The sequence below is a fragment of the Kogia breviceps genome, chromosome 17 (genome assembly GCF_026419965.1).
Source record: "Kogia breviceps isolate mKogBre1 chromosome 17, mKogBre1 haplotype 1, whole genome shotgun sequence".
In the NCBI taxonomy this organism is placed as follows: Eukaryota; Metazoa; Chordata; class Mammalia; order Artiodactyla; family Physeteridae; genus Kogia; species Kogia breviceps.
In genome coordinates this window covers 16,995,364-17,019,870 of record NC_081326.1, presented here as the reverse complement: position 1 = coordinate 17,019,870, position 24,507 = coordinate 16,995,364, and the positions used below count along the sequence as shown (strand labels likewise).

The following is a 24,507-nucleotide window of genomic DNA, read 5'->3' as shown; positions in this document are numbered from 1 at the left end:
AAAGATTTTATTTGTTCAGATGTGGAAGCATTGGCTCTTGTTAGGTAATTAGTATTTCATTTTCCTATGCAATAAGCAGTACCAAATTTACCACTACTTACAAGAGTAGAATTTGAGGACATATCCATAGAATAAACAACTCACTGTGAGATCTCTGTCTGTAAATGCGATCTGTAAGACTATACATAATTTATAGGCTGTGTTATTTTCTTCTACTAGTTATAATTAATTTCACATGTATCTCACTTTACAGTGAAAAGGCTACCTATGTAAAACATGGTGTTTGGCCCAATCATTTGCTTTAAAAGAAACAATAACAGCAACAAAAAACTGTCTCAGTTAAAATGGGAGCAGAGATGAAGTACCTTTTCATCACTGTTTTCTAGTAATGTGCACTTACCAGCAGCCATACAGAAAATAAAATTCTTTCTATATAGTGTATTCTGTTTCCTTATGCTAGGATACAGGTAAATGGTTGGTTAATTTAACATGTATTGAGCATGAACTGTGTACTTTAGAGATGGCAGAGAGCACAGAAATTAAAAGGAATTGGGCCTGCCTGACTTTAAAAAGCCGATAATCTGTTTAGTATTTGGAGAGATAGACATTTATTCATTCATTCTGTAAGTATTTACTGGGCATGCATCATAAGACAAACACTTTACTAGGTGCTGGCAATTCTGTGGTGAACAGTGGCCCTCCAAAAACCCACCTTATGTGGAGTTTGCATTCTTGTAGAAAGAGAAAGACAGTAAACAAAAAGCAAAATATATATAGCATGGAAGATGGTGAAAGAAAGTAGAAAAAAGGAGTCAGGGTGTTGCAGCATTGAGTAGAGTGATCAGGAAAGAAAGATTTCCTGAGAAGGTGACATTGGAGCAGAGATGTGAAAGAGGTGAGTGCATAAGCCACATCAAAGGGGTGAGAGAAAGGGCAAGTGAAGACAAAATGCAATGGTCCTGAATGTGGAGCATGCCAAGTGGGTCCCTGCAGTGTTGTATAATCAAGAAGAGGAGAGTAGGGCCTAGGTCAGAGAGAGAATTGGGGCTGGAAGGTCCATCAGAGATTGGATAGGACATTTATGGCCCATGGTAAGAATTTTAACTTCTGCTCTCAGTGAGGTAGGAAGCCCTTGAAGATGCTGAGCAGAGGAACGGCATGCTCCTGCTTAAAATTAAAAGGAGAGACTTGGCTGTTATGTGGCACATTGACTTCTGGAGGCACAAGGGTGCCCCTCTGGCAGTGATCCAGGTGAGAGGTGATGGTGATTTGTTCCAGAAGGGTAGCAGTGGAGGTTGTGGAAGGTGGCAGTATTTGGGACTTATTTTAAAGATGCTAAAAATATACTTGCCTTGATCATAAAGCTTTAGAAACATTGGGGCAAAAGAGTAATCACTTTCCCCTCACGCCTATTCCCCCTCCTATTCATGCCCCTTTAACACGAACCCTTCTGTTGTGTTGCTTCAAATTCCCTCATTGCAGAACTTCTCTTCATAGTGTTCTCGTCCTTTTGCTCATGGTCTTATTCTCCCTGCTTTGGGAAAGCTATCAATATTCATGCTGCTGATACATATTAGATGACTAAAAGGGGAGAATTGAATTGAAAACCATGCTAAAATTCTTATCCCCAGTCACTTTTGTCAAATATTTATCATTTATGCTAGACTGCCCATGTCATATATATTATTCATAATTAGATATTTGATTTAGTTTATTAAACTCTCTGCTTGTATGTTCAGTTTTTATAGTTGCCCTTTAAATATTGTCATCTACTGACAATTTTAATCAGAGAAAACATCCCCTCATATTGTCCCTGTAGAAACTTTGGTATCTGTATTGTAGATTGGCTTTATAATTATAGCCTGTTTTCTATTGCTCATTCTGTGTATTTTGTATTTTCACCTAGCTTCATATACCATATTAGGTGTCTGACTTTCTAACCACTTCCAGAGCACCAGTCTGAACACATTAGTATGCCTTCATTGTGGTAAGATCTCAATACTGTGAGGTCATACAGTAATGAGCCTGATCTTTGGAAGTCCTCAGGTATGATTACCATGAATTTCACGTTAGAAACAGTTAGCTAATATCCATCCTTTATATTGTCACTGTTGGTGGCTTTCAGTTTAGATTTTTTAGTACCCAAAGGTTACCCAGAGGTTGGCTTGCTTAAAATTTTAGGTTGGATGTGGGATATGCGAGCTTACTTCCAAAATTATTTGGATCCTGAGCATAGTTCTTTCTCACATTTCACCTGCTCTTGAATTTGAGCCACACTGATAGGGGATATTTGGAAATTTACAGACATATGAGGACTTCTTCTAATGCAGACTCAGAACTTCAGGTGTGGTTCACATGCATTAGATTTAACATCCTTTTCTAAAATTGTGACTTTTTTTCCATTTAATAGCTTGTTCTTAAAAATCTGTAATTCCATTTTACTCAGTATGGTTTATGCAGTGGGGAATGTGTGCAGTCTCTGGTCACTGTTCAATCTAAGTGACTACTTTGAATCTGAATAAATTGTTTAAAAAATTAATTAGCAAAATTCTTTATTCCCTTTGGTTTCAAATTCATCGTATTCAGTTATATTGTCACATCTGTTTTGGATAGTTTATCAGCTATTTGGGATTCCCGCCCCCCCGGAAAGGTTTTTGAACTCTGGAAACAGCTTAAAGTCTTTTAAGTTTTCAGAGCCTACTTGGCTGTATTAAAAAACCTGAAATGTACATTCCCTCCTCTGGCTTGTACTGCATATTAAATAAACGAGGATAGTTAAGAGTGTGGTCTTGGGACTCCCCTGGTGGTGCAGTGGTTAAGAATCTGCCTGCCAATGCAGGGGACACGGGTTCGATCCCTGATCAGGAAGAAACCACATGCTGTGGAGCAGCTGAGCCTGTGCACCACAACTACTGAGCCTGCGCTCTAGAGCCCACAAGACACAGCTACTGAAGCCCATGCACCTAGAGCCCGTGATCTGCAACAAGAGAAGCCACCATGATGAGGAGCCCACACACTGCAACAAAGAATAGCCCTGGCTTGCTGCAACTAGAGAAAGCCTGCGTGCAGCAGCGAAGACCCAACACAGCCAAAAATAAATAAATTAAAAAAAATTTTTTTTTTTAAAGAGAGTGTAGTCTTGAAGAAATTCAGCGTTGGTTACTCTTCTGTCACATGCAGAGAACCAGAATAGCAAAGTTTGCATCAAAACTGTCTGTGCAGACTACTTACCAGCCTTTTACATGAATAAACTGTTGAAAAAAAGTTTTTTCTTATATTTTAGGAATTCATCTGAATTCCTGAATGGAATTCAGGAAATCCTGGATGGAGCCTGTCCATGTTTAGACAAACTTCTAAAATTCTGTATCTGCCAGGTTGGGTTCTAGGGGTTACCTGTACCATGTACAACAAGTTAGTTCCCCTGTTTTTGGTTGCTAGAAGTTTTAGGCTGGTTGAATTTGCCCTGAATGCAGCAGGTTTAAAAGCCCGTGCTTTTTTTTTTTTTTTTAAGCATTATTAAGATCTAATTTATTTTAAGCATGATTAAGATCTAATTTATTTTTATTTCAGTCCCCTCAAACTTCAAAACTGTTTCTTTCTCCTTGATTTCTGGCTCTCTTCTCTGCTTACAGAATGTTTGCTGCTTCTGCCGTAGGTGTCTTCCACTGCTCCCCATCCCCTGTCTTGCTCTTCTCTCCTCCTGTACTTTTGGTTCATGCATACTTCTTGGCTCTCAGACCGAGTGATTTAGTTTATAATCATTTCTCTCCAAAAAGAATACTGCTTTCCTTCTGCTCTGTGAATTGGCTAGTCAAAGCATCTCGTGATAACCTTTTGGTTGGCTGTGTATTTTCCTTGATGGTTGTCGATACATTGCTTCATTTGTGCCAAAGGAAATAACTTGGCAGTTCTTACTTCTTTGGTACCAGAGTGCTGTTCTACATGACTTGTTTTCAAAAAGACCTTACTGGAAAAGAAATAGCCTTTAAAAATAATTGTGGCCAGGGAGTAAGCTCTCGTGGGCACTGCTGTGTTCTTCATGAAAATATCCTATTAGTCAAATGGCATTTTGTGGCAAAATGAACACCCCAAAGCAGATGCATATTCTGTGAGATTTGTAAACTCCCACTCTAGACATCCACAACGCAGTGTGGGAATATCAAATGCATATAATATAATTAACTGTAGTTCACATTTATAAAAAAATTAATTAAAAAATAATTGTGGATGGACTCATGGAGCTGCAAGACCTTTAAGCAGTCATTTCCCTTTGCAGAGCAGCACTTTTTGAGCAAAAAGTGATGAAAAAGGCACTAATTCTGATAGATATAATTGAGATAAATGGTGCTTCAAACACAGCTGTGTCCAACTCTGTCAGGGGGTCTTCTGCAATTGGGCAGGACAAGTCACTTGATATCTCTTGTTTTAAGACTTTACTTTTAATTTTCAGCTTTACTTTAGCTCTTTTATCATGGGAATGGAGGGTGGATCACCAGAATTTAAAGAAAAAGAAAGAAAGAAACACAAGTGTATGAAGTCATTCCTTTGAGAAAAAAATTCGTCTTCCTGTCTTATATTAGCTTCAGCCAAGGAAATGAGGCCCATATGTTAGCAGGATATTTGACATATTCGAGAACTCCAACTTATATGAAAGAGTGCTTTGTTAAATGTAAATATTTGTAAAATTGTAATAAAACCAGATATGTAGGTAGAAATTTAAAAATAAAAGCGAAACCTAGCTTATGGTAATTTCCCATAGCATATCACATATTAAAATATGGCATACCTTATTCTGGCCACCGTTATTTCACTGGCTGTCTTCTGCTCTATAAAGGAAGAAAGGGGGCTTATTCCTAGAGCAATATATTTCATCAGTTTGTCATCACTTAAGGTAGGGTTTCTCCTTGCTAAGATTCCACTATATCTGAGTGTGAGGTAATTTGCAGGGCTGAGATATACTTACTGTAAGCCTAGTTTGGGAACTGTTGGTTTATATTTGATGAGTTTTATAAAAATGCCATCATACCTAGTGAATCAGAATCTGGGAAAGTGGGGCTCTTGAATTTGTATTTTTAGCCAGCTCTCCAGGTGATTTTTTTTTTTAAGGGCCAGATCAGGAAATAGGAATTACTCCTAAGCAACAATAAAAATTATATATTATACTGCAGCATAAAATTCACTTAAAAGATTGACAGATTAATTTTTATATCAAAGTAAATAATTTATTATGAACTAACATATATCTAAGCATTCTTAAATATGAGACTTCTACTTTTATCTACTTTGGGCTATGCTTACAGATTCCTCAAGATGTATGAATTTACTCTTCTGCCTATTCAGATGCTTAGGTAGATATGTTTAAGAAACAGTATTATTGGGCTTCCCTGGTGGCACAGTGGTTGCGAGTCCGCCTGCCGATGCAGGGGACACGGGTTCGTGCCCCGGTCCGGGAGGATCCCACATGCCGCGGAGCGGCTGGGCCCGTGAGCCATGGCCGCTGCGCCTGCGCGTCCAGAGCCTGTGCTCCGCAACGGGGGAGACCACAACAGTGAGAGGCCCGCGTACCGCAAAAAACCCCCAAAATACAGTATTATTGAGACATTGAATTATTAGGGCAAAGGAAAGAAATAATAGATTTATTACCTTTCAAAACAGTGCTGAGGCAGCATGGATAAAGGGGAAAACTAGAACTGAGTAAAAGAAAAGGCAGAGACAAATCAGCAAGTAATGGGGAGACTCATTCAACCTTTGTTTTTTCACATAAGCACATAGATAATTTGCTGATTAGTAAGTGGTCGTTTGTGCCCATCATAATGGAAGTGTGAGTTTAGATGAGGGGGAAGATGTAGCGGTCATTTCTTTTTCCACCTTAGGTGAGTTATAGGCGGAAGCGGTGTTCCTACCACATGTAATTCATATTGTCCTAAAGTTGAATACTTTCATTTGAAATTTTAGTGTATTTGATTTCTATATGCAGAGAACAATGAATAATTTGAAAAACCATTCTTGTAAATATAGTTGTCTCTCACTAGTCTAAAAATGCATGGTAATTTAGAAAATTTTAAAAGGAATTTGTGAAAAATAGCTGAAATATAAAATATGTAATCTGGAGTTCTTTCCTACTACATGGTCATTCATAATAGTGAAACCAGTACTTATTGAATTGATAAGAATAAAGCAGTTGTTTATCTTGTTCCTGGCATTGATTTTATTTGTTTTTAATTTGGTTTGTAAAATATTAACTTACCTGGAGAACATTTTATTTTTTGGTAATACAGAATACTTGAGTGTTAATGGAATTTTGTTCTTTCTTAGGTCATGTTTACTGGTGAAAATATTCCCGTTCATCCTCATGTTTATAGCAATGGTCATATCTGTTTATCCATTCTAACAGAAGACTGGTCCCCAGCGCTCTCAGTCCAATCAGTTTGTCTTAGCATTATTAGCATGCTTTCCAGCTGCAAAGAAAAGGTAGGACTTTTCAGAATTATTCCAGGTATAGTTCTTTTAGTTTGGGTAGAGAAGCTATTTTAATATATCATTTATTTGAAGAAAGGACTTAATGCTTTCTATTGTGAAGTTATAGGGAACGTTTTAGTAATAGACTGGAAAATGATTTGATAATAGAAGTCAGACATTGTTTCATATTTCTTCAACAGGAAATTTCTGTAGATGTTCTTAAATAATCTGAATTTTATTTCTGTAAGCATGCACAGGGCAAAAGTGTACAAGAAATTATTGTTTCTAGATTTCACAGTGGAACGACCCAGGAATAAACATTATGGCTGCCTTCTCCCCTCTGCTGGCTTCCACCCCTATCAGCCTCTCTTGGGGGATTTCCCAGGAACCAGAGCTCTCCTCTCATAAAGCCTAGGTTGTAGGAGGAGGACTAGATAACCAGTAGAATTTTCAGGACTTTTCCTCTTATTCTCCTTTACTAATCTACAGATTCTGTGTCTGATGGAGAAGGGGGGAAAAGACCAGAAAGAAAAACCATGTGAGTTAAATTTAGAATACCCTTTTAAAGTATCTAAACCCTCTCTGTGTTTCTGGCCCTCTTGTCATTCCTGCTTGAGGGGTTTTAAAGCATCTCTTCTCCATGGGGGTTTCCTTTTGTATTCTCTTTACAGGAAAAAACGAATTTACCTTAGAGATTAGGGAGCTGTGGGGTTATTCATTTATTTTAGTAGGTTTTTTTTCTTTTCTTCTCCAAATTCAACTGTCATTTTTATTAAATTAATATTTAGAAAACAGATAGTATTTCATTTTTAAATGGTAGTTTATCTAGATTTTGAAACACTCTAAGCCACTTGTTTGCAAAGTGAGTTTCTTGGAATGTTAGTTCCATAAGAGGTTTCTTGGTGTTAGGTTTAAAAAAAATTTTTTTTGTTCAAGTAAGAATGGGAAATAATGGGTTAAATTGTATATGTATTTTTAAACTGTAGCATAAGAGCCCTTAAAATGCAATGTTATGTACAAGAGGAAGAATGAGACTTCTGGCAGTTAAACTGTGATACACCATTAGTTGAAAGACATGTATCCCCATTTAGGAATATTAAGTAAAAAATGTACATCTTAGAATAGATGAAATAGGGTACATATTATCTAATGTTAGTATCACCTTTTAACTTGAGTTTCCTCCCTGTTGTTAGCTTTTCTGAGCTGCATTTTAGGCTACACTTGAGCTTTTGTTAACCCCGAGGGCTTGGAAACAAGTTTCATTTATTTATTGTTTCCATGTTTTCTCCTCTCCCCATCTCCACCTCCACCGCACATACAGGCTCTGAACCTTCAGGTGTGGCACAGAGCAGTTTCCAATCACAGGGGCTTCTGTTAATGTTAATGTCTACAGAAAAATGAGGCAGTAACTCTAGGGTTTAATAAGAGAAGTTAAGATTAACACGAGTGGTGTCTGCGCATAGCCCTTACATGTGCCTTTTGATTACTAGCTTTGTTTATAGAAGTCAGAATTCTGGCAGCATTAGTTTTGTGGAAAATAATAAAATTCAGACATTATTAGGTACCTGCTATGTGCTTTTGTTACTGTGCTAAGTACTAGATTACTAAGAAGAAGAGGAAACGTGCTTTGGCACCGACGGGAATCTAGCACCAAATAGGCTTTAAAAAGTCTTTTAAATACTAACTGAAAACTGTTCTATTAAAACAGGTGAATTTTTTTCCGGGGTGGACATGGTTCTGTGAATTTCACTTTCCATTCAGAGAGTAGTCAACTCCCTGAATACAAATTTTAATTTAACTATAGGCATTTTTTAGTCATAACTCTTTCGTTCCAGTTTCTTTTTTCACAAGAAGACACTTGTTTTTTGAAGATTGGGTTCTGATGAATAGATGAGTTTATTGTTTGTTACAGTAGTAGCAGTTTATTCCACATGAACACAGGTTATGACTTTACAGGACAAACAGCAGATCATCTATTCTTTAAAGTAGACATATAATTTCATGATAATAATTTTTCAGGAATTTTCTCTAACTGTATAAACAGGGTAATCTTGGTATAGTTGTTTAGTGTCTTATGCTCTCCTCTTCCTTTCTGTTAAATTACTGTTGTTATTATCTCATAAGAGTTAGATCATAGTTACGTATATGAATTTTAGAAGTGCCAAGTGGACTGTCAGTTTTCCTTCCTGCTACCTAGGTAGTCCTGTTCACCGTTGCTATTTGGTTGGACCTATCATATTATCTACTAACCTGCCCTCAGTGGCTTTAATAAAAATTTGACATGTTTCCAAATCTTTGTAGAGAGGCACATATTTCTTGTGTCTGATCAACATCCAACAGTTTTCAAGAAAATTCTTTCATAACCTGTCTTCAGTGTTGTTAGTTGTAGTTACAGCTATTTCTGATGTAACTCCTTGCAGAGCTGCCGTATGCTTCTAATATTGTTCTAGTCAGGGCGTATGTATTGCAGAAATGCTAATTTGTCTTTTCCCCCCTATGCCTCTTACATACATTTTGGAAACCAAATCCTTTGGTCTCTCCTTGATGATACTTGTTTACAGGAAAACAGTCATCCTTTGTGGAGGGTTATAAGTTGCTAGGGTTTCTCAGACAAACCTAGTTGGGTAGAGTTTTGTTTTGATTAGCTCACAAAAGTAAGTATTCAATTATTTCTAGGGAGATAAGATAAATGAAACCAAAATTCTTCACAACCTAATGCTGCCACTTTAGGTTGATAGTCACTGTCTAGTAATCTCATTGGAACCTAACCCAGACCACATATGCACACCTTTTTTTTTTTTTTTTAACAATTTCAGTGTCAAGAGGTTACATTGCCTGGAATATATGATTTTTTCAGTTATGACATCCGCATTTATATTGTTTCTTACACATTCTGTAATATTTTTGCTAGAGCTTTTATTAAAACTATCTCCCCCTTATGTTTTCCTATTTTACAACTTCTTATCTACTTAAATTCTTTTTGGTTTCAGAGACGACCACCAGATAATTCTTTTTATGTTCGAACATGTAACAAGAATCCAAAGAAAACAAAATGGTGGTATCATGGTAAGCAGTTTTATTTTAGAATGATAACTTCTCAGTATTTTGGTTTGAAAGATTATATATATGCTTGCTTGGGAAAAAGAGAGAATATATAATTGATGTTGTACTTTTGTAATATGGAGATGAATCTTTAAAATAGTTTAAGGTATTTTATGGATAAGTTAGACTAGATTTTTAATGGGGCACATAAAATCATGGCCATCATACAAGTAAAATCTAAAACTGCTTTAACATTCTGCTCTGCCACTTTATTGCAGAACAGAAGTCCTTAATAATATTAAGTCAAATTAGAACTAGCCTATTGGGAAACCTGTTACTTGATATAGAAGTTATGACGCCTTGTGTACTCATTTAGTTATGGTAGTGTTGTTATGGTGGAGGACCGCGTTGTTAGAGGCGGCCCGTTAACTTAAAGAAATCTCTTCCTAGTCTAATAGTTATTCCTGAAAAAATTTGAGGCTCTACTGATTGTAGCTTTATGAATACATTATGTTTAATAATTTAGTTTCTATTGTTTCTGTTGGGTAATGGTAGCTTAATAATTGAAGGCTGCTAGCATCTTTTCTAAGCTGACTACTGCTTCCTCAAAGAGGTGTTTGAAATTAAGAACAGAAAGTTTACATTCATGAGAAACCATAAAATTATTTATAAAAATTATTTTTAAAGTATTATAAAAATGTATATTCTTTACAAATTATTGGTTTAATGTAATTCAGTAGAATGATAGAGTGGGTGCTTTTAAGGTTTGAAAGAAAGATGAGAAGAGTTGTTTGAATTTTGAATTAAAGGATAATGAAGGAGGATATGTCTACCAAACACCAAAAGATAATAATGCAAGAATAGACATTGAAATAGAATTACTCTTTTCGGGCTTCCCTGGTGGCGCAGTGGTTAAGAATCCACCTGCCAATGCAGGGGACATGAGTTCGAGCCCTGGTTCGGGAAGATTCCCACGTGCCGTGGAGCAGTGAAGTCCATGTGCCACAACTGCTGAGCCTGTGCTCTAGAGCCCGTGAGCCACAGCTACTGAGCCTGCATGCCACAACTGCTGAAGCCAGCGTGCCTAGAGCCTGTGCTCCACAAGAGAAGCCACCTCAGTGAGAAGCCTGCACACCGCAACGAAGAGTAGCCCCCGCTCGCCACAAGTAGAGGAAGCCCTTGCGCGGCAACAAAGACCCAACGCAGCCAAAAAAAAAAAAATAAATTAATTAATTAGAATTACTCTTTTCTAGGCCTTTCTGTATGTTAGATTTGAATATATGATAAATAATGTGTCACAAATCAATGAGAAGGGCAAAAATTATTTAGTAAGTAATCCTTTTAACCTCATATAGAAAATATTTCCTTTGGATTGAATTAGTAAGCATTTAAAAAATACAACAATAGGGGCTTCCCTGGTGGCGCAGTGGTTGAGAGTCCGCCTGCCGATGCAGGGGTCACGGGTTCGTGCCCTGGTCCGGGAAGATCCCACATGCCGCGGAGCAACTAAGCCCGTGAGCCATGGCCGCTGGGCCTGCGCGTCCGGAGCCTGTGCTCCGCAACGGGAGAGGCCACAGCAGTGAGAGGCCCGCATACCGCAAAAAAAAAAAATAAAAAATAAAAAAAAATACAACAATAGAAAAAGTATTTTTTAAAAAGTTAGGTATCGGGGCTTCCCTGGTGGCGCAGTGGTTGAGAATCCGCCTGCTGATGCAGGCGACATGGGTTCGTGCCCTGGTCCGGGAAGATCCCACATGCCGCGGAGCGACTGGGCCCGTGGGCCATGGCCGCTGAGCCTGCGCGTCCGCAGCCTGTGCTCCGCAATGGGAGAGGCCACAACAGTGAGAGGGCCCGCATACCGCAAAAAAAAAAAGTTTGGTATCAACTCTGGAGGAAGGAAGAAAGAATTTCTGAACTTAAAAGGGATCACAAATTAAACATTTAGATATATGAAAATTTAAATCTTATATGAAAGCATGGAGAGCTTCCCTGGTGGTGCAGTGGTTAAGAATCCTCCTGCCAATGCAGGGGATACGGGTTCAAGCCCTGGTCAGGAAGATCTCACATGCCATGGAGCAGCTAAGTCTGTGCACCACAACTACTGAGCCTGTGCTCTAGAGCCTGCGTGCCACAACTATTGAAGCCCGCACGCCTAGAACCTGTGTTCTGCAACAAGAGAAGCCACCACAGTGAGAAGCCCATGCACCACAACGAAGAGTAGCCCCTGCTCGCTGCAACTAGAGAAAGCCCGCGTGCAGCAACGAAGACCCAACACAACCAAAACTAAATAACTAAAAGAAAAGAAAAAAAGTACAGAAAAACCTCAAATCACAGTCGGTATAAAGTTAAAAAAATAAAATTATGAAAAACGTAGCTTGATTAAAAATAAAGACCATTTATAATAGTTGCTTAAGAATAAATTAATTACAAGTGTGGGCAAAAAAGTTCAGCAAAATAATGACAAATTTAATATTTTTGAAACTTATTGAATTGGCAGAGTTTTATAAAATGAATGCAGTGTTGGAGGAGGAGAATAAAGGGTAGAATAAAACTGTTTTCAGAGGACTTCCCCTGTGGTCCAGTGGTTAAGGTTCCGTGCTTCTACTGCAGGCGGCACGGGTTCGATCTCTGGTCAGGGAACTAAGATCCCACATGCCCCATGGCAAAAAACAAAACAAAAGACAAAAAACTGTTTTCATATTTGCTGGTGGTATAGCAAGTTAGTGTAATCCTTTAAGGAAGCAGCAGTTCAACAGTATTTAGCAGTTCAGTGATATTCAACAAGCTTGAAGTTCAAGACTGAAACTTTCGTCTTAGTTGCTAAACTTCTGAGAATCCATCCATGGAAAATCATCTTTAATACAAAAAAATGTTTGATGCATGAAATGTTCCATGGAGCATTATTTATAATAGGCACTCTATTCCTTATCCTCTTGTTTCCACGTGTGCTATTTGCCTGGAAGGACTCCTTCCACTCTTCTTGGGAACTCTTTCACCAAAGCCTTGTTGATTACTCCCTCCTTTAAGGAATCTGATCAACTTTATTACTGTACCAGAATGCTGGTTTTGTTTTACTTTTTAAGATATCCCCAATAATTCTGATATAGCTGGTCACTTGATAACTCCTGTTTCAGGGATTCTTAAATATAAAAGGACAGGTTTCCATGGGAATTCTTTCTGCACACTGAGAAGGTCCACTAAAACTAAACAAGATCCTACTTGAATTAATTGGCCATTTCCTTCAGTTTACATTTCTGGCTTCTCATTCTTGCACATCCTCTTGCCTTTTAGGACTAAATACTAAGCTGTCTCTTTCCTTTGTGCCTTTACAAAGAACCTTTTCAAAAAGAAAAAACATCCCTTGAGTGTCACAGTCCCCTTTACCTTTGTATAATAAGTTCTTAAATTCATCAAAAATTAAGATTAGTCAGTCAAGAGTGTTGACAAATACAACTAAATCAAACATTTTTTAAAATGTCAAAGTTGCCAAGATAGTAGTCATTCTATTTCAGACCCAACCTCACTAATAATAGAAAAATTCCCCAATTGTCTTTTCCACAGTGTTTTAAAACCACTTTTAAGTCTTTTTGTTAAACTTGAGAAGAAATTCTTAGAGTGATAGAATTTTTAAAATATGTATATTTTGCAAGTATAGTTCTCTTTGCCACTGTATCCCACCCCATTGTTAGACAGTAATTCCCATTTTTCCCTTCCTTATTCCCTGGTAGGGAAATTTTAAAAAGATAGTCATCTCTTAAGCCCTCTAATGCTGCCTTGTATGGTCAAAAAGACTTATCAGAAGGCCTTTACTTAAGAATACTTCCAGAATTTCTTATTGCTTGCTTTTTAAAAAAAATATTTATTTTTTATTTTTGGCTGTGTCGGGTCTTAGTTTTGGCACGTGGAATCTTCATTGCAGCACGTGGGCTTCTCTGCATTTGTGGTGTGTGGGCTTAGTTGCCCCACAGCATGTGGGATCTTAGTTCCCCGACCAGGGATTGAACCTGTGTCCCCTGCATTGGAAGGTGGATTTTTAACCACTGGACCCCCAGGGAAGTCCCTTATTGCCTGCTTTTGAATAAGAAAACTTGCATAGTAAAACTGGAAATATAAAAATTCTTTAAAATACAATATACTTCATAGTAGAAGTTATTTTTCATAGTTAATGGCTTTTATCTATTACTTGAGAAAGCCATACTTTTATAACTAAAGTAGAAAAGTCTTTTAACGGTTTAAAGGTGGATCATCTCCCAAGTTAGCCAAGAAGTACTAAGAAAAGAGGCTTTTCAAACTAAATTAACGTCTTACATAATGTAAAATAGTACAGGGTTTGTATAGGAATTCATTTTCCCAGTAAACAGATTAAAAGTATCCCCCTCAATACAAATTAGCCATTTTTTAAAGGCACCTGATTGTAATTCAACTGAATCATGACTATCCTTTTCTAGTTTCCTGTCCCAGGTACAGATAAATTCCCCCCCCCCCGTTTACAGATAATCCTGTTTAAAACCTCCTCAGTTGATTGCCTTACAGTGACCATTCTTATCTCACTGTGTTTTTGTTGCTCCTGCTTGAATCCTATATGCCTGAATCATTCCTCTCCTGCTTTCTCCCTTAAATGGACTGTTTTGCTCCATGAGTGAGTGTCATACGAAATCAAAGAAGGGTAGTGTTCGTTATACTTTGAGATGATAGAGCACCCGCTCTGTCATACAGGTGGTTGGGTACAGGGGCTCTTCCTTGAACTCTTCCTTTACCTTTTCAAAGCTAAAGCATTTCAGCTGTGTAGTGTATGTTGTCTTCTTTATCCATTTCACAGTAACAGTTATAATAAACAATATGAAAAATAGCCCACCTTGGTATTATAGTGGAATTTGGAAAATCTTATCAAAAAAAGGTAATCATACTCATTTAAGCAGAATCACATTAGCTTTGTTTTGGAACTTTTGAAGTTTCAGCTTATGTTTTTCTGCTGAGCTGCTTTAGTTCCAGAAGATCTTCATTGCTTATGTTCTCCTTGTAACTAATGCCAGTTACCAAGAAATGCGGGCTCTAGTTATTTTCTTACCATCATCTAATTCTGAAAGGATTACAAGATCAGAGTAGTGTCCTGATGTGACCTGCAGTGCTAAACAAAAAGATCAGAGACTGAACAAAGACTTGCTTGGAGTTGGAAGAACTCACTGTGAAACACTTAACATTTCAGTTTCCAGAAACCAAGCAGAGTTGCTGGCCTCGTGTCAGGCTCCGCAGCCCCTCCGTGGCGCTGACCAGCGCACTTGGGTCAGCGTGGGTCAGCGTGTTTGTCAGCTGCGGTCAGAGAGGCGGGAGGGGCTTTGGTTCAGATTAGTGGCATCTGTGTACCTCAGAGGGGGCCTCCAGGCTGTAGCGTGGAGGCATTATTAATGAAGAACAACAACTCTGAAATTGAGTTGATCTCCTGGTTTTAGAAGACAGGGACTCAGCTGACACACCAAAATTGAGCTGCCAGATACCACTGTTGGATTCTTGAAAAAAAGCCTCTCTGAGCATAAATCGGTGATCCTCCACACTCTTGGTATTCCTTGAAGGTTAGGCCAGTCATGCTACCCCACTGTTACTGTCTTTGTACACATCACACCCTATGCTGCATTTCTTCTGAGATTTTTCTCTAGAATGCAATAACTTGTCAAAGTGTGAAAAGTCATTGGCATGTGAATACATAGTCCTTGTTAATTACTTCAAGTTGACTTCAGCCTGTCGTCCAGAGCTCTCGTACAGTTTCTGTTCACTAAGGAATTAAGGTCATTCCTGCACTGGAGTGCAGATGTTCTGTGTTGCTGATTAAGGTGGGGGTCCGTATGCTTTGAAAAATCAGTTGAGCTGAGAATAGGGTTAAAAAAGTAGAGGCCTAACCAAAATAGGTATTTGAATAAGGCAGCTCATCTCCGCATCCAAAAGGCTGAAGAATTCACCTATGATTCAGGTATAGAATCTAAGTGTCTTTTTATGAGACCATAAGAATACTTCAGTTAGATAGCCAACTAGAGTCCACTCATGATACCCATCAGTTTCCTGGGATCAGTATTAAACGTATATGACTTAGTTTCATAAATGGTTGCTTTTCACAGGTGGGAGTACAGATCTGTGGTCCCCAAAGCATTTTCCTTAAGGTGATAGATAATTGAACAATATAGTTTAAGACGGCTGCAGAAAACTAGGCTTATAAGAACTAAATTGGCATAATGTTTCAATACTATGTCCAACAGACTGATGAGATGGTAATCTGGGGGGGAGTAGAGCAATATTTTTTACAAAACTGTAGACTACATCCTGGTTCCATTCAGCTGCAACATCTCCTTGTAGGATAATGAGGAGATAGGAACCCACAATTGTCTCAGACGAGTATTAACAAACTCCTTTTCTCCCTGCTTAATAACTATCCATAGAACCTTTTTATTTGTACTACCTTTTAGGGTTACAAAACCACTTCCTAAATTCCTGAGTCCAGACTTTCTCTCTAGTTGAAGTCTTTGCCCTTTATTCCCTGCAGGCTAACAACTGTTGTCTACTGTGTGATCTTTCTTGAATCAGTTCATCAAAGGAAAACTTTCAATTCCCTAAACTGTTGAGACACCAACTGAACTGTAAAGATATATTTTTGTGTTTCTTGGAGGTAGCATCCCACTTCATATCTACTGACCTCTTACTATGTTCCTTTTCTTCTAGTCTTCTCTCCCTGGGAATATCCAGGGAGATGGTTTCCAATATAATGTGATAGTTTTTATACTTTGGGGAAAATTGAATGACCACCTTCTAATATAGTTCTCTCATTCACATTTCCCAGAAGCCCAGTGAAGTTAGCCATGGTAGGTGTCACCTCTTTCGAACTGGTATTTTATGTATTATATTTGAGGGTATGATTTTAGTAGGTTCTTCTGTAGTTCCAGAAAAAATTTAAGTGGTTTATTATGAGATTTTTTTTTTAAGGCCATAATTTTGCTACAAATACTTTAGCCAAGAGGTTAAACATATTGTGTTCTTTCACCACCTTTTATAGACCTGTATTTGTCTTGATCCAAGATAGGTTTACTCTACCAACTTTTTTTTTTTTGGAAGCCAGTCCTAGTATCCAATAATCCTTTTCATATAGCTAGGAAACTGTGTTCCTTCTGTTGACAAACGAGTGTTTTGCTTCTTAGTGATTCCCTTCTTATTTAGGGAAAAGGTAGACATGGGTTTGGCTCATAACCTGTCTTCATACTGAACTTTTACTCATAGATTCCTTATTACATATAGCCATCATGGATATGTAATGTTTTAGTCCCTTTGGGTCCAGCTGTCGGAAATAATTGAAATCCATCTTCAGAACTTATTTAATAAGCTTATTTCTCCAAAGAGAGAGGATTCAAAGCAAGTAGTATCGTGTTAGTCCTAAACTTCTTTTAAAATCTGACCCAAGATGGGGATGGGGATGGGGAGAATGGCTTCTCGTGGATCTCCTGATCATTTTGGTGGTTGGTAGCACGTTCACACAACAGCCTTCTATACTGGAAAGTTCTCCGAGTTAACAGTCTGATAAAGATACATGTATGGTTCCACCTATCAAAGATGATATGTCTCTGGAGATAAAAGCTATCTAGTTAACTAGATAACTTGATGTTGAAGTTGGATTTTATCTGTCACTTCTCTTGTTGTAAACATTGTTATGTGGTAGGGTACTAAACTTCATCCCCAGTAGGTTGACATACTATACTAGGTAGAGTTGAGTGCCATCTTTTAGCTTAGAGATTTCAATGTTTTAGTATTAATTTCAAGAGACCCTAGTGTTATAAAATACTCTATTGGAGAAGTGATGTTTTAAGGAACCTCCTCATATTCTTAAGCTTATTCTGATCCATGACAAATATATCCTCTTTATTCCAAGATCCACAGTCATTTAAGAAACAGATACTTTAATGTGACAGTTAGAGGCTGTAAACTATCTACTTGTTCTCTTCTTAAAGGTGTTCTTATTTATTTATTTATTTAAAGGATTTTAATGATTTAGATACAGTTTATTTTAAAAATTTAGTCTGTTTCACCCTTTAGATTACCCTTAACGTATAGGATCATAGAATGTTTCACTAATTTGCCCAGCATAGAAGTCAGATTTACTGCTTTTTAGCTCTCATTGAGTCTTTATGAATGAGAATTTTATTAGCAATATATCAATCCTAACATAGGATGGTTTGTGTAAAATATTTTGGCCAGTTATTTTCTCCTTGAGAGCTTTCACAACTTTTGGGTAGTTGCCACTAGTCTTACTTCTTTCTAGAGATTCTTTCTGAAGAATACCCAGTCCTCAAAGTCCTTCAATAGGTTTTGTGAAGTAAATTTTGTAAAATAAGTCATCAACTCCCCAGAATTTGTATGTGTTACATAAATGTGTTGAGGCTATCAGAAGGTGTTACTATAACTGTGGGATTGTTTTTTTTTAAATGACCTCCTTTGCATGTATATGTATACTTGCTGAAAAATTTATTTTCTGAAGAGAAATTAATAACGTTTACTACTGATTGATTTAGAGATTGTAGCTCATATGTGAAGTTTCTTCTTTCAGTGACATAACTTGTATTATTCTTTGTTAAGTAGCATGACAGTGTTGGTCAGGAGTTTACTTCCTGTCTCATTACAGTTTTAAATTGTTGCCCGTAAAAGAATTCTTTTATGATTGGTAAATCATGAATATGTGCTAACATATATCAATTTATTATTTGAAATAGAACTAACATACTGATAATGATATCATTTTAAGATTTGTGTAAACTACCATTTCCCTGAAAGAATACAGCTTGATTTGCTTGTCACTATATACTCGAACACAAAATGGACTTTTTTATTTGCAGGGATTGGGGGAGACAAGTCAGAAATGTAAACCATGTTCTTCTTGCTACTTGAAATTATTTCTGTATTAGACTGACTTGTAGATTTTACTTATGCATGCTTGACTATTTTAATTATCTTTTTTCTCCTTTTCTTGAAGATGATACTTGTTGATGCCACTGTTATCATCCTCCTAGCAGAAGATAGTCCTACTGAGAAAATGAGCACTTTGATCATTCAGTCTTTGAACTTTAACGTTTGACTGGAAGTGACCTATAGGCAATGAAGACTACTTCCTTTTACTGCATTTTTACTCGTGTGCATTCTGGGCGCATGTTGATCGCTGGTTCAGTCCAGGCAACTGACATGCTTTTATTAGTCATACAGTATTAATGCAGGTGTCAGGAAATGTCAAATATAATTCCATTTTTTATTTTTATTTTTTTAAGCTTTTGGAAAAGTTCCAGGTCCTCATGTATTGTGCAATAACAATGACTTCCTTGGCGGTTTTGGGACGTTCATTGCCGGCAATGGACGTTGTAACAGGAAAAATTTTCATTAACTCCTGCCACCCAATGATTAATGCATGATAGGGCCTATGAAATGAACTTATCAGTTAGAGTGGGATTATAAATAAAGTGAGGGATCCAATATTACTTTGAAAGTCACCCCAACTGCTTATATTTGGATTCTATGCACTGTGAACCTAAGGTTAACAGCATGAATTAACATGCGTCTTTAAAGGACTGTAATGAAAGATCATTGCGTATTTATTGAATTGTTTATATCTGCTGTCAAATTGTTTTGACATGGATAGTTTTCAAGTGACATTGGCAGAGAGGTACAATATGTTATCCCTATGGTGAAAATGAATTCATTTGTTGTATATAGTTCCTCAGTCTCTGAAGTAAAGGTGTGAGTAATATAGGGTATGAATGGTTTAATCAAGGCTTTATTTTGGAAGTAAGAAAAATGGCAGTGACGAGTAAACTGCTGCAGTCCATGAATTGGGCTTGTCGTTTGTACGTGAACGATTTTCCCCGGCAGATGACACTCTGCTACTTCCTGCTAGCCGTCAGCATGAGCCCTGCTGCCTCGACACTATTTCATTTATTTGTGTTCGGAAAATCCATAAACATTTTTGTTTGCAGTTTTGTTTCTTTTGTTATGTTAAGTCAAGTTTGAATGTTACAGTACTTTAATTGAAAAACTTTTGTCAATTTTTTTCTTGTAAATTTTCTTTACTTGTAAGTATCATCTTGTCCTTCAATCCTGTACCCTAAAATAAGAAATACATTTTTGACAGAGGCTTAATGTTTTAACAAAAGAGTGTGGACATTTTTATTTTAAAATTTAGGCAGAAGTACACTATAGAATGATATGTTTGCTTATTTGTCTCACACAACCATACAGTTTTGTTCTGGAGGGATTTGTTTTGTTTTGCTTTGTTTTGTTATTTAAGACTTTGCTTACAGCTAGATAACATTTTTCTATAGGAAAAAAAAAATTGAAAGGTCCAACTCTCAATACCATGTAAGTTAATGATACTGCAACTAGGTTCTCTTTTTAAAAAGCAATTAATGTATTTTATAAATTACCTTTTCACATATGCAAAATCTGTTTCTACTACAATGTTATTTTTACTAATGCCTATTGTTGCACTCTTTTTGACATATCCTGCAGTGAATATAATGAATCAATTTGGGCTTAAAAGTGAAAGCCAGTTGGCTAAAAGGTTTGAAATATGTACCCCAGCAAAACCATCCAATCAATAATTGGCAAAGAATATTTTAAAAATTGTTTTTAATCTCTGTATAGATGACATTTTGTAGCTTTGTACATGTTGTTAATTAAGGGCGTATAATTTTACACTCTAAAAGTATAATTGTTGAACTCAGGGGTGGGTAGACTTCTAAAATATGTCTGCTGTAGAAATAACTTGAAAAAAAAGTTTAAACTATGGCCAGCCACCAAATTGTGGACACTGTTTATACTGCTGGTTAGCAACTACCAGTATTTAAACTTAAAAGCATTTTTGTTCTTAACTAGAGATGTACACAAATTCTCACAGTAGTCTCTATCAGTCTATTTATTAGTTGGCCGATTTAAACAAGACAAAAAAAATGTTTTTTGGAATGCTTTGAACTACTCTTAGTTTTTAACTGCTTTTTAATATGAAAATTGCAGCTGTAAATTATGTATTTTTCATATTTTACATAACTGCTCTAAACTACTGATTCACTTGATCATTCTCTGGGGTGGGGTGAGGGTCTCTCTCCGTACTGCTGGTCCTCTTACTAAAATCCTTTTATAAAGAAATGACCTGTGACATTTATTCAGCAAAGGAATGAATATACCAGGTCAAAGGTTAACACTGCTATGGTATAGATTAATAGGTCATATATAGCCTCAATTGAGTTTTTTAATACAAATAATAGTATTTTAACATACCTCTCTCTCTACATAGAGATACAGTACCATAAATTAAAATGACACAGAGGAAAGCAAAGGAAAACCAAATAATTTTGGTACATTTTATGGATTAAGGAGAAGATAGGATGAAATATCCTGAAATACAGAAGCACCAACCATTCAGAATTTGCAATCTGGTAACACCTTATGCGTTACTTCCTTGAATTTAGGAATCATTGAAAACTCCTGTGCACTTAGATTTAATTAAGTTAATTTTAAATATAAGTTACATTATTAAAAGCATAAGATGTTTACCTGAGTCATTGCTCAAGAGAGGGCAATTAACGGCTTTGTAATAATAAAAAGAATATTTCTCTGTATTGCGTTGTTGAATGTCAACCAGAATAACTAAGAAAGTGTACATAGGAACATGGTACTTCCCTCTACCCTGCGTTCCCTCTATGAGGCACTGTCTGCTGCATAGGTCTACAGAATGATACCTTCAGATTTAGGACAATACGTACTCTCTTCTTTTTTATTTATTTATTTATTTATTTTAAGGCCATTCTTCTGGTTTGCCAAATTCTGTTAAGGCAGTGATACATTCAGTTCCTTATTTTGCATGTTTAGATCATGAACTTGGTGCCCTTTCCAAAAAATCAAAAAAGAAAAGAAAAAAATTATGTCAAGTAGGTAATTAATGCCATAGATTTTAAAGAGAGAAACGGTTTTCAGTTTTTTAAGATAAATTTTTAAAAATAAATTTTATGGCTGTTCTCTTAAGGAATTTAATATTCATCTCTAAAGGACTTACTTGTAATGTACAAATTCCTCCTTTTTAGCTAGCCGGGAAAAATAAGGCTTTTTTTTAATCCCCGGAAGAAAATGCTAAAAATAGCTTTTATATAGAGTTCATCTGGAGAAAGATCTTAATACTTATTGTTTTGACTAGGTATATAAATATTTCGTATAAAGTAACTAGAATAGTTTACTACTTTTTCCCTTCAGAAATTTTAACTATATGCAAAAATATATATCATTAGATTCCTGTGGTGGATAATAATTTCTTCAGATTCTAAAACAGGTATCTAGTGACTGCTTAATTGTTCCCAGATTGCATCAAAGATGAATTGAAATGAATAATGATATGAAAATGGTATGTAACCACATATTACTTGTTTCTGGTAATCAATTCTTATTTTTTTAAAAGCCTATTGTTTTTGAGAATTGAGATATTTAAAAACTTGTTAAAGCTTCTTCCTAAAAATAGAAGAGAAGAGGAGGTACTGTGTGTTTAAAAAAATTTTTTTTTAAATAAAGAATTCAGTGTCACTAGTTCTAAGCCTTTATGGTTACTGCTGCTTACATTTCTCAATCTCACTTTTATTTAGTTTTTTGTACATATTTTAGCTGAATGCTTAAGATTTGTAATTGTGTACACAAGTTTATTTTCAAAAAGAGCTGAGGCTTGACCATATGAGTCTTTTCTGAGGATTCATTGTTATCAAAATCAGCTACTGCCCTATTCTGTTATGCTAATGCCTTTGCATGATTAAGATCTGTGAAGAAGGTATCTTTTAATCTGGACCTCCTGGCCCTAATCTTCCTTGCAGTCTTTATTTTTATTTCTCCTTTCTTCTTCTTCCTTCCTGTCTCCTCACAGATACCGGTGGATCAGTCTTCAGTGTCCCTCTGACCTCTCAGATTTTCTCCCCTCTTTCCTTCCTTCCCTTTCCTTTCCCTTTCCCTTTCTTGAGGTTAGGAAATCTGGAGGAGGATTATTAAAATTATTAGAAAAAAATTTTAATAAAAAGATTCCATCCTACAAATAAAATAATTTCTGATACCTAATCTTAGTCCATCAGTAGATGGCTAAATTTAAATAATTACTTGATAAATAAGCTGTTGTTAGCTATAATTTAGTTCTTAAATACTGATATTGAGGGAATTTCATTTACTTTGTGGATGTGACTGACTCTCTCAAAGCCTAATTATTGCCCAAATGAATTAAATTACTTATTTTGGTGAAAGTGTTTTTCCATTTAAGTTTCTAAACCGTTTTGAGACTTGGAACTATGTTTTAAAAATAATAATTTGTGGGAGACATTTACTTTCTCAGCATAAATTAAAGACAGATTTATATACATCATTATCATTAGAGGCCCGTGGAATCTAAACATGTACTTCAGACTTAGATCTCTGTCCTTCAAGTTGAAGTTTTGGTTCTGACTATGGTCCTGATAATTGAGGTGTTTATTGTGACTTTAATTCTCAAATGTTAGCATTGGGACTTATAGTTGAGGATGGATCTCCAAAATTATTACATGAATATCTTTCTTATGAAAATTTTTTTGTTAATAAAACTGTGATATCTGAAGCCATTTTGAATATGTGGAAGGAATGTCTGAATAGAAGCCAGTACGTCTTCACATACCTAAAGAGCTCAAGTTTTGCAAGTTGAGCGCAGTTGATTGGGAAAGAAGTAATAGTTCTTGTTCTATTTCTTGGCACATACACCATCAGGGTTTTGAGAAAGTTTGCTCCCACAGTAATTCTCAGAGCTGTTTTCTCAAAGGCAAAAGCACGGTTTCAAAACTCACCAGGCTTTGTCTTGTTAGGTGTGACTTCACTTGTCAGATTTCCTGGCACATCAAATCACTGAATAATCTTGCCTCTCTAATTAAAAACCTGAAACAGGACGAATAAAGAATTTGGTAGATTGTGTCAGATACCCTGGAAATGCACGTCTCTTCAAGGTTAATCACAGATTGTTTACATAATGCAAAATGATTGTCAAGCTCAAGGAACATAGTTATTTGAATAGATTATTAGGTCAGTTATCTAGTAGCCAAGAATTAGGTGCATGTTCAAGTCATAATGGATATGTTATTTTTAGTTGGTACCATTTTTCTCTGAATATTCAGAAATATAGATTGTGCATTTTATTAATAGGAATGGAAGCTCATGCTTGAAGATTTGCATAGGGCGGATGTATGTATTTTATAAAATCAAGTTGTAAAATATGTAAAGCTACTGCTTTTTAAATAGAATTTAAATGTTGACAGATAAATCTATATATTATATATTTTTAAATACATGTATCAAACTTTTGTTAGTTGAATACAAACTACATTGTGTGCTTTATGGAATTCAGTAACTTTTAATAATAAAGCAGTTGTCATTGATTTCTTTTTCTGTAGACTTCAGTGCTAAATTGGATAGATATTAAACCTTTTTGTAGTTTATGATAATGTGAAAATTTATATAATAGTTCCTCTTTATAAAAGGCTGTGATCTTTAAAGGATTATGGAAATAGTAACATGTCCATTTCCAAAATGAATACAACAGACTGAAGATAGTCACTAAAGCCACTTGGTTTTTTATTTAAAGATCATCTTTGCTTAGTAGTGTAACCTAGTGTGTTTTAGTGGTTCTTCATGCTTTAACTGAGTCCTGATAGAAGACTGGGCATTTTCAGAAAAGCTGGAATTGAGACTGGAGCTCTGGCTCAGAGTTACCATGAGTCTGGTGCTCCTGAGCTTCAAGTTGTACGATTAATAAGGACACGCTTTCCCAAGCATACAAGCAGATCAACTAACTTACATGAGTGACTGACTCCTGAAGCTATGAGAAGAGAGAAGGAGGTAAGCAGAAGAAGGGGATATCTCCACATCTCAGTTATTCCTGGCAGGAAGAAATTCAGTGTGTCCTGCTGCCGTTCTAAGCTTTCTTTTCACAGGGGATCTACT

The 24,507-nt window shown here is 36.3% G+C and overlaps 1 protein-coding gene across 3 annotated transcripts in view; it reads left to right on the top strand.

The window, feature by feature from the left end:
- Positions 1–24,002, top strand: part of UBE2W (ubiquitin conjugating enzyme E2 W) — a 76,054-nt gene extending 52,052 nt beyond the window's left edge. Inside the window, exons 4-6 of one of the 3 annotated variants that reach the window (XM_059042962.2) lie at positions 6,316–6,471; positions 9,450–9,525; positions 18,506–24,002. In XM_059042962.2, the coding sequence (XP_058898945.1) occupies positions 6,316–6,471; positions 9,450–9,525; positions 18,506–18,519 (246 nt within the window). In that variant the 3' untranslated portion in view covers positions 18,520–24,002. Of the gene's footprint in view, positions 1–6,315; positions 6,472–9,449; positions 9,526–10,410; positions 10,580–18,505 lie in introns of those variants that run through there. The other 2 variants (XM_067017262.1, XM_067017260.1) reach the window with 2 other exon arrangements.
- The last annotated feature ends 505 nt before the right edge of the window (positions 24,003–24,507 follow it).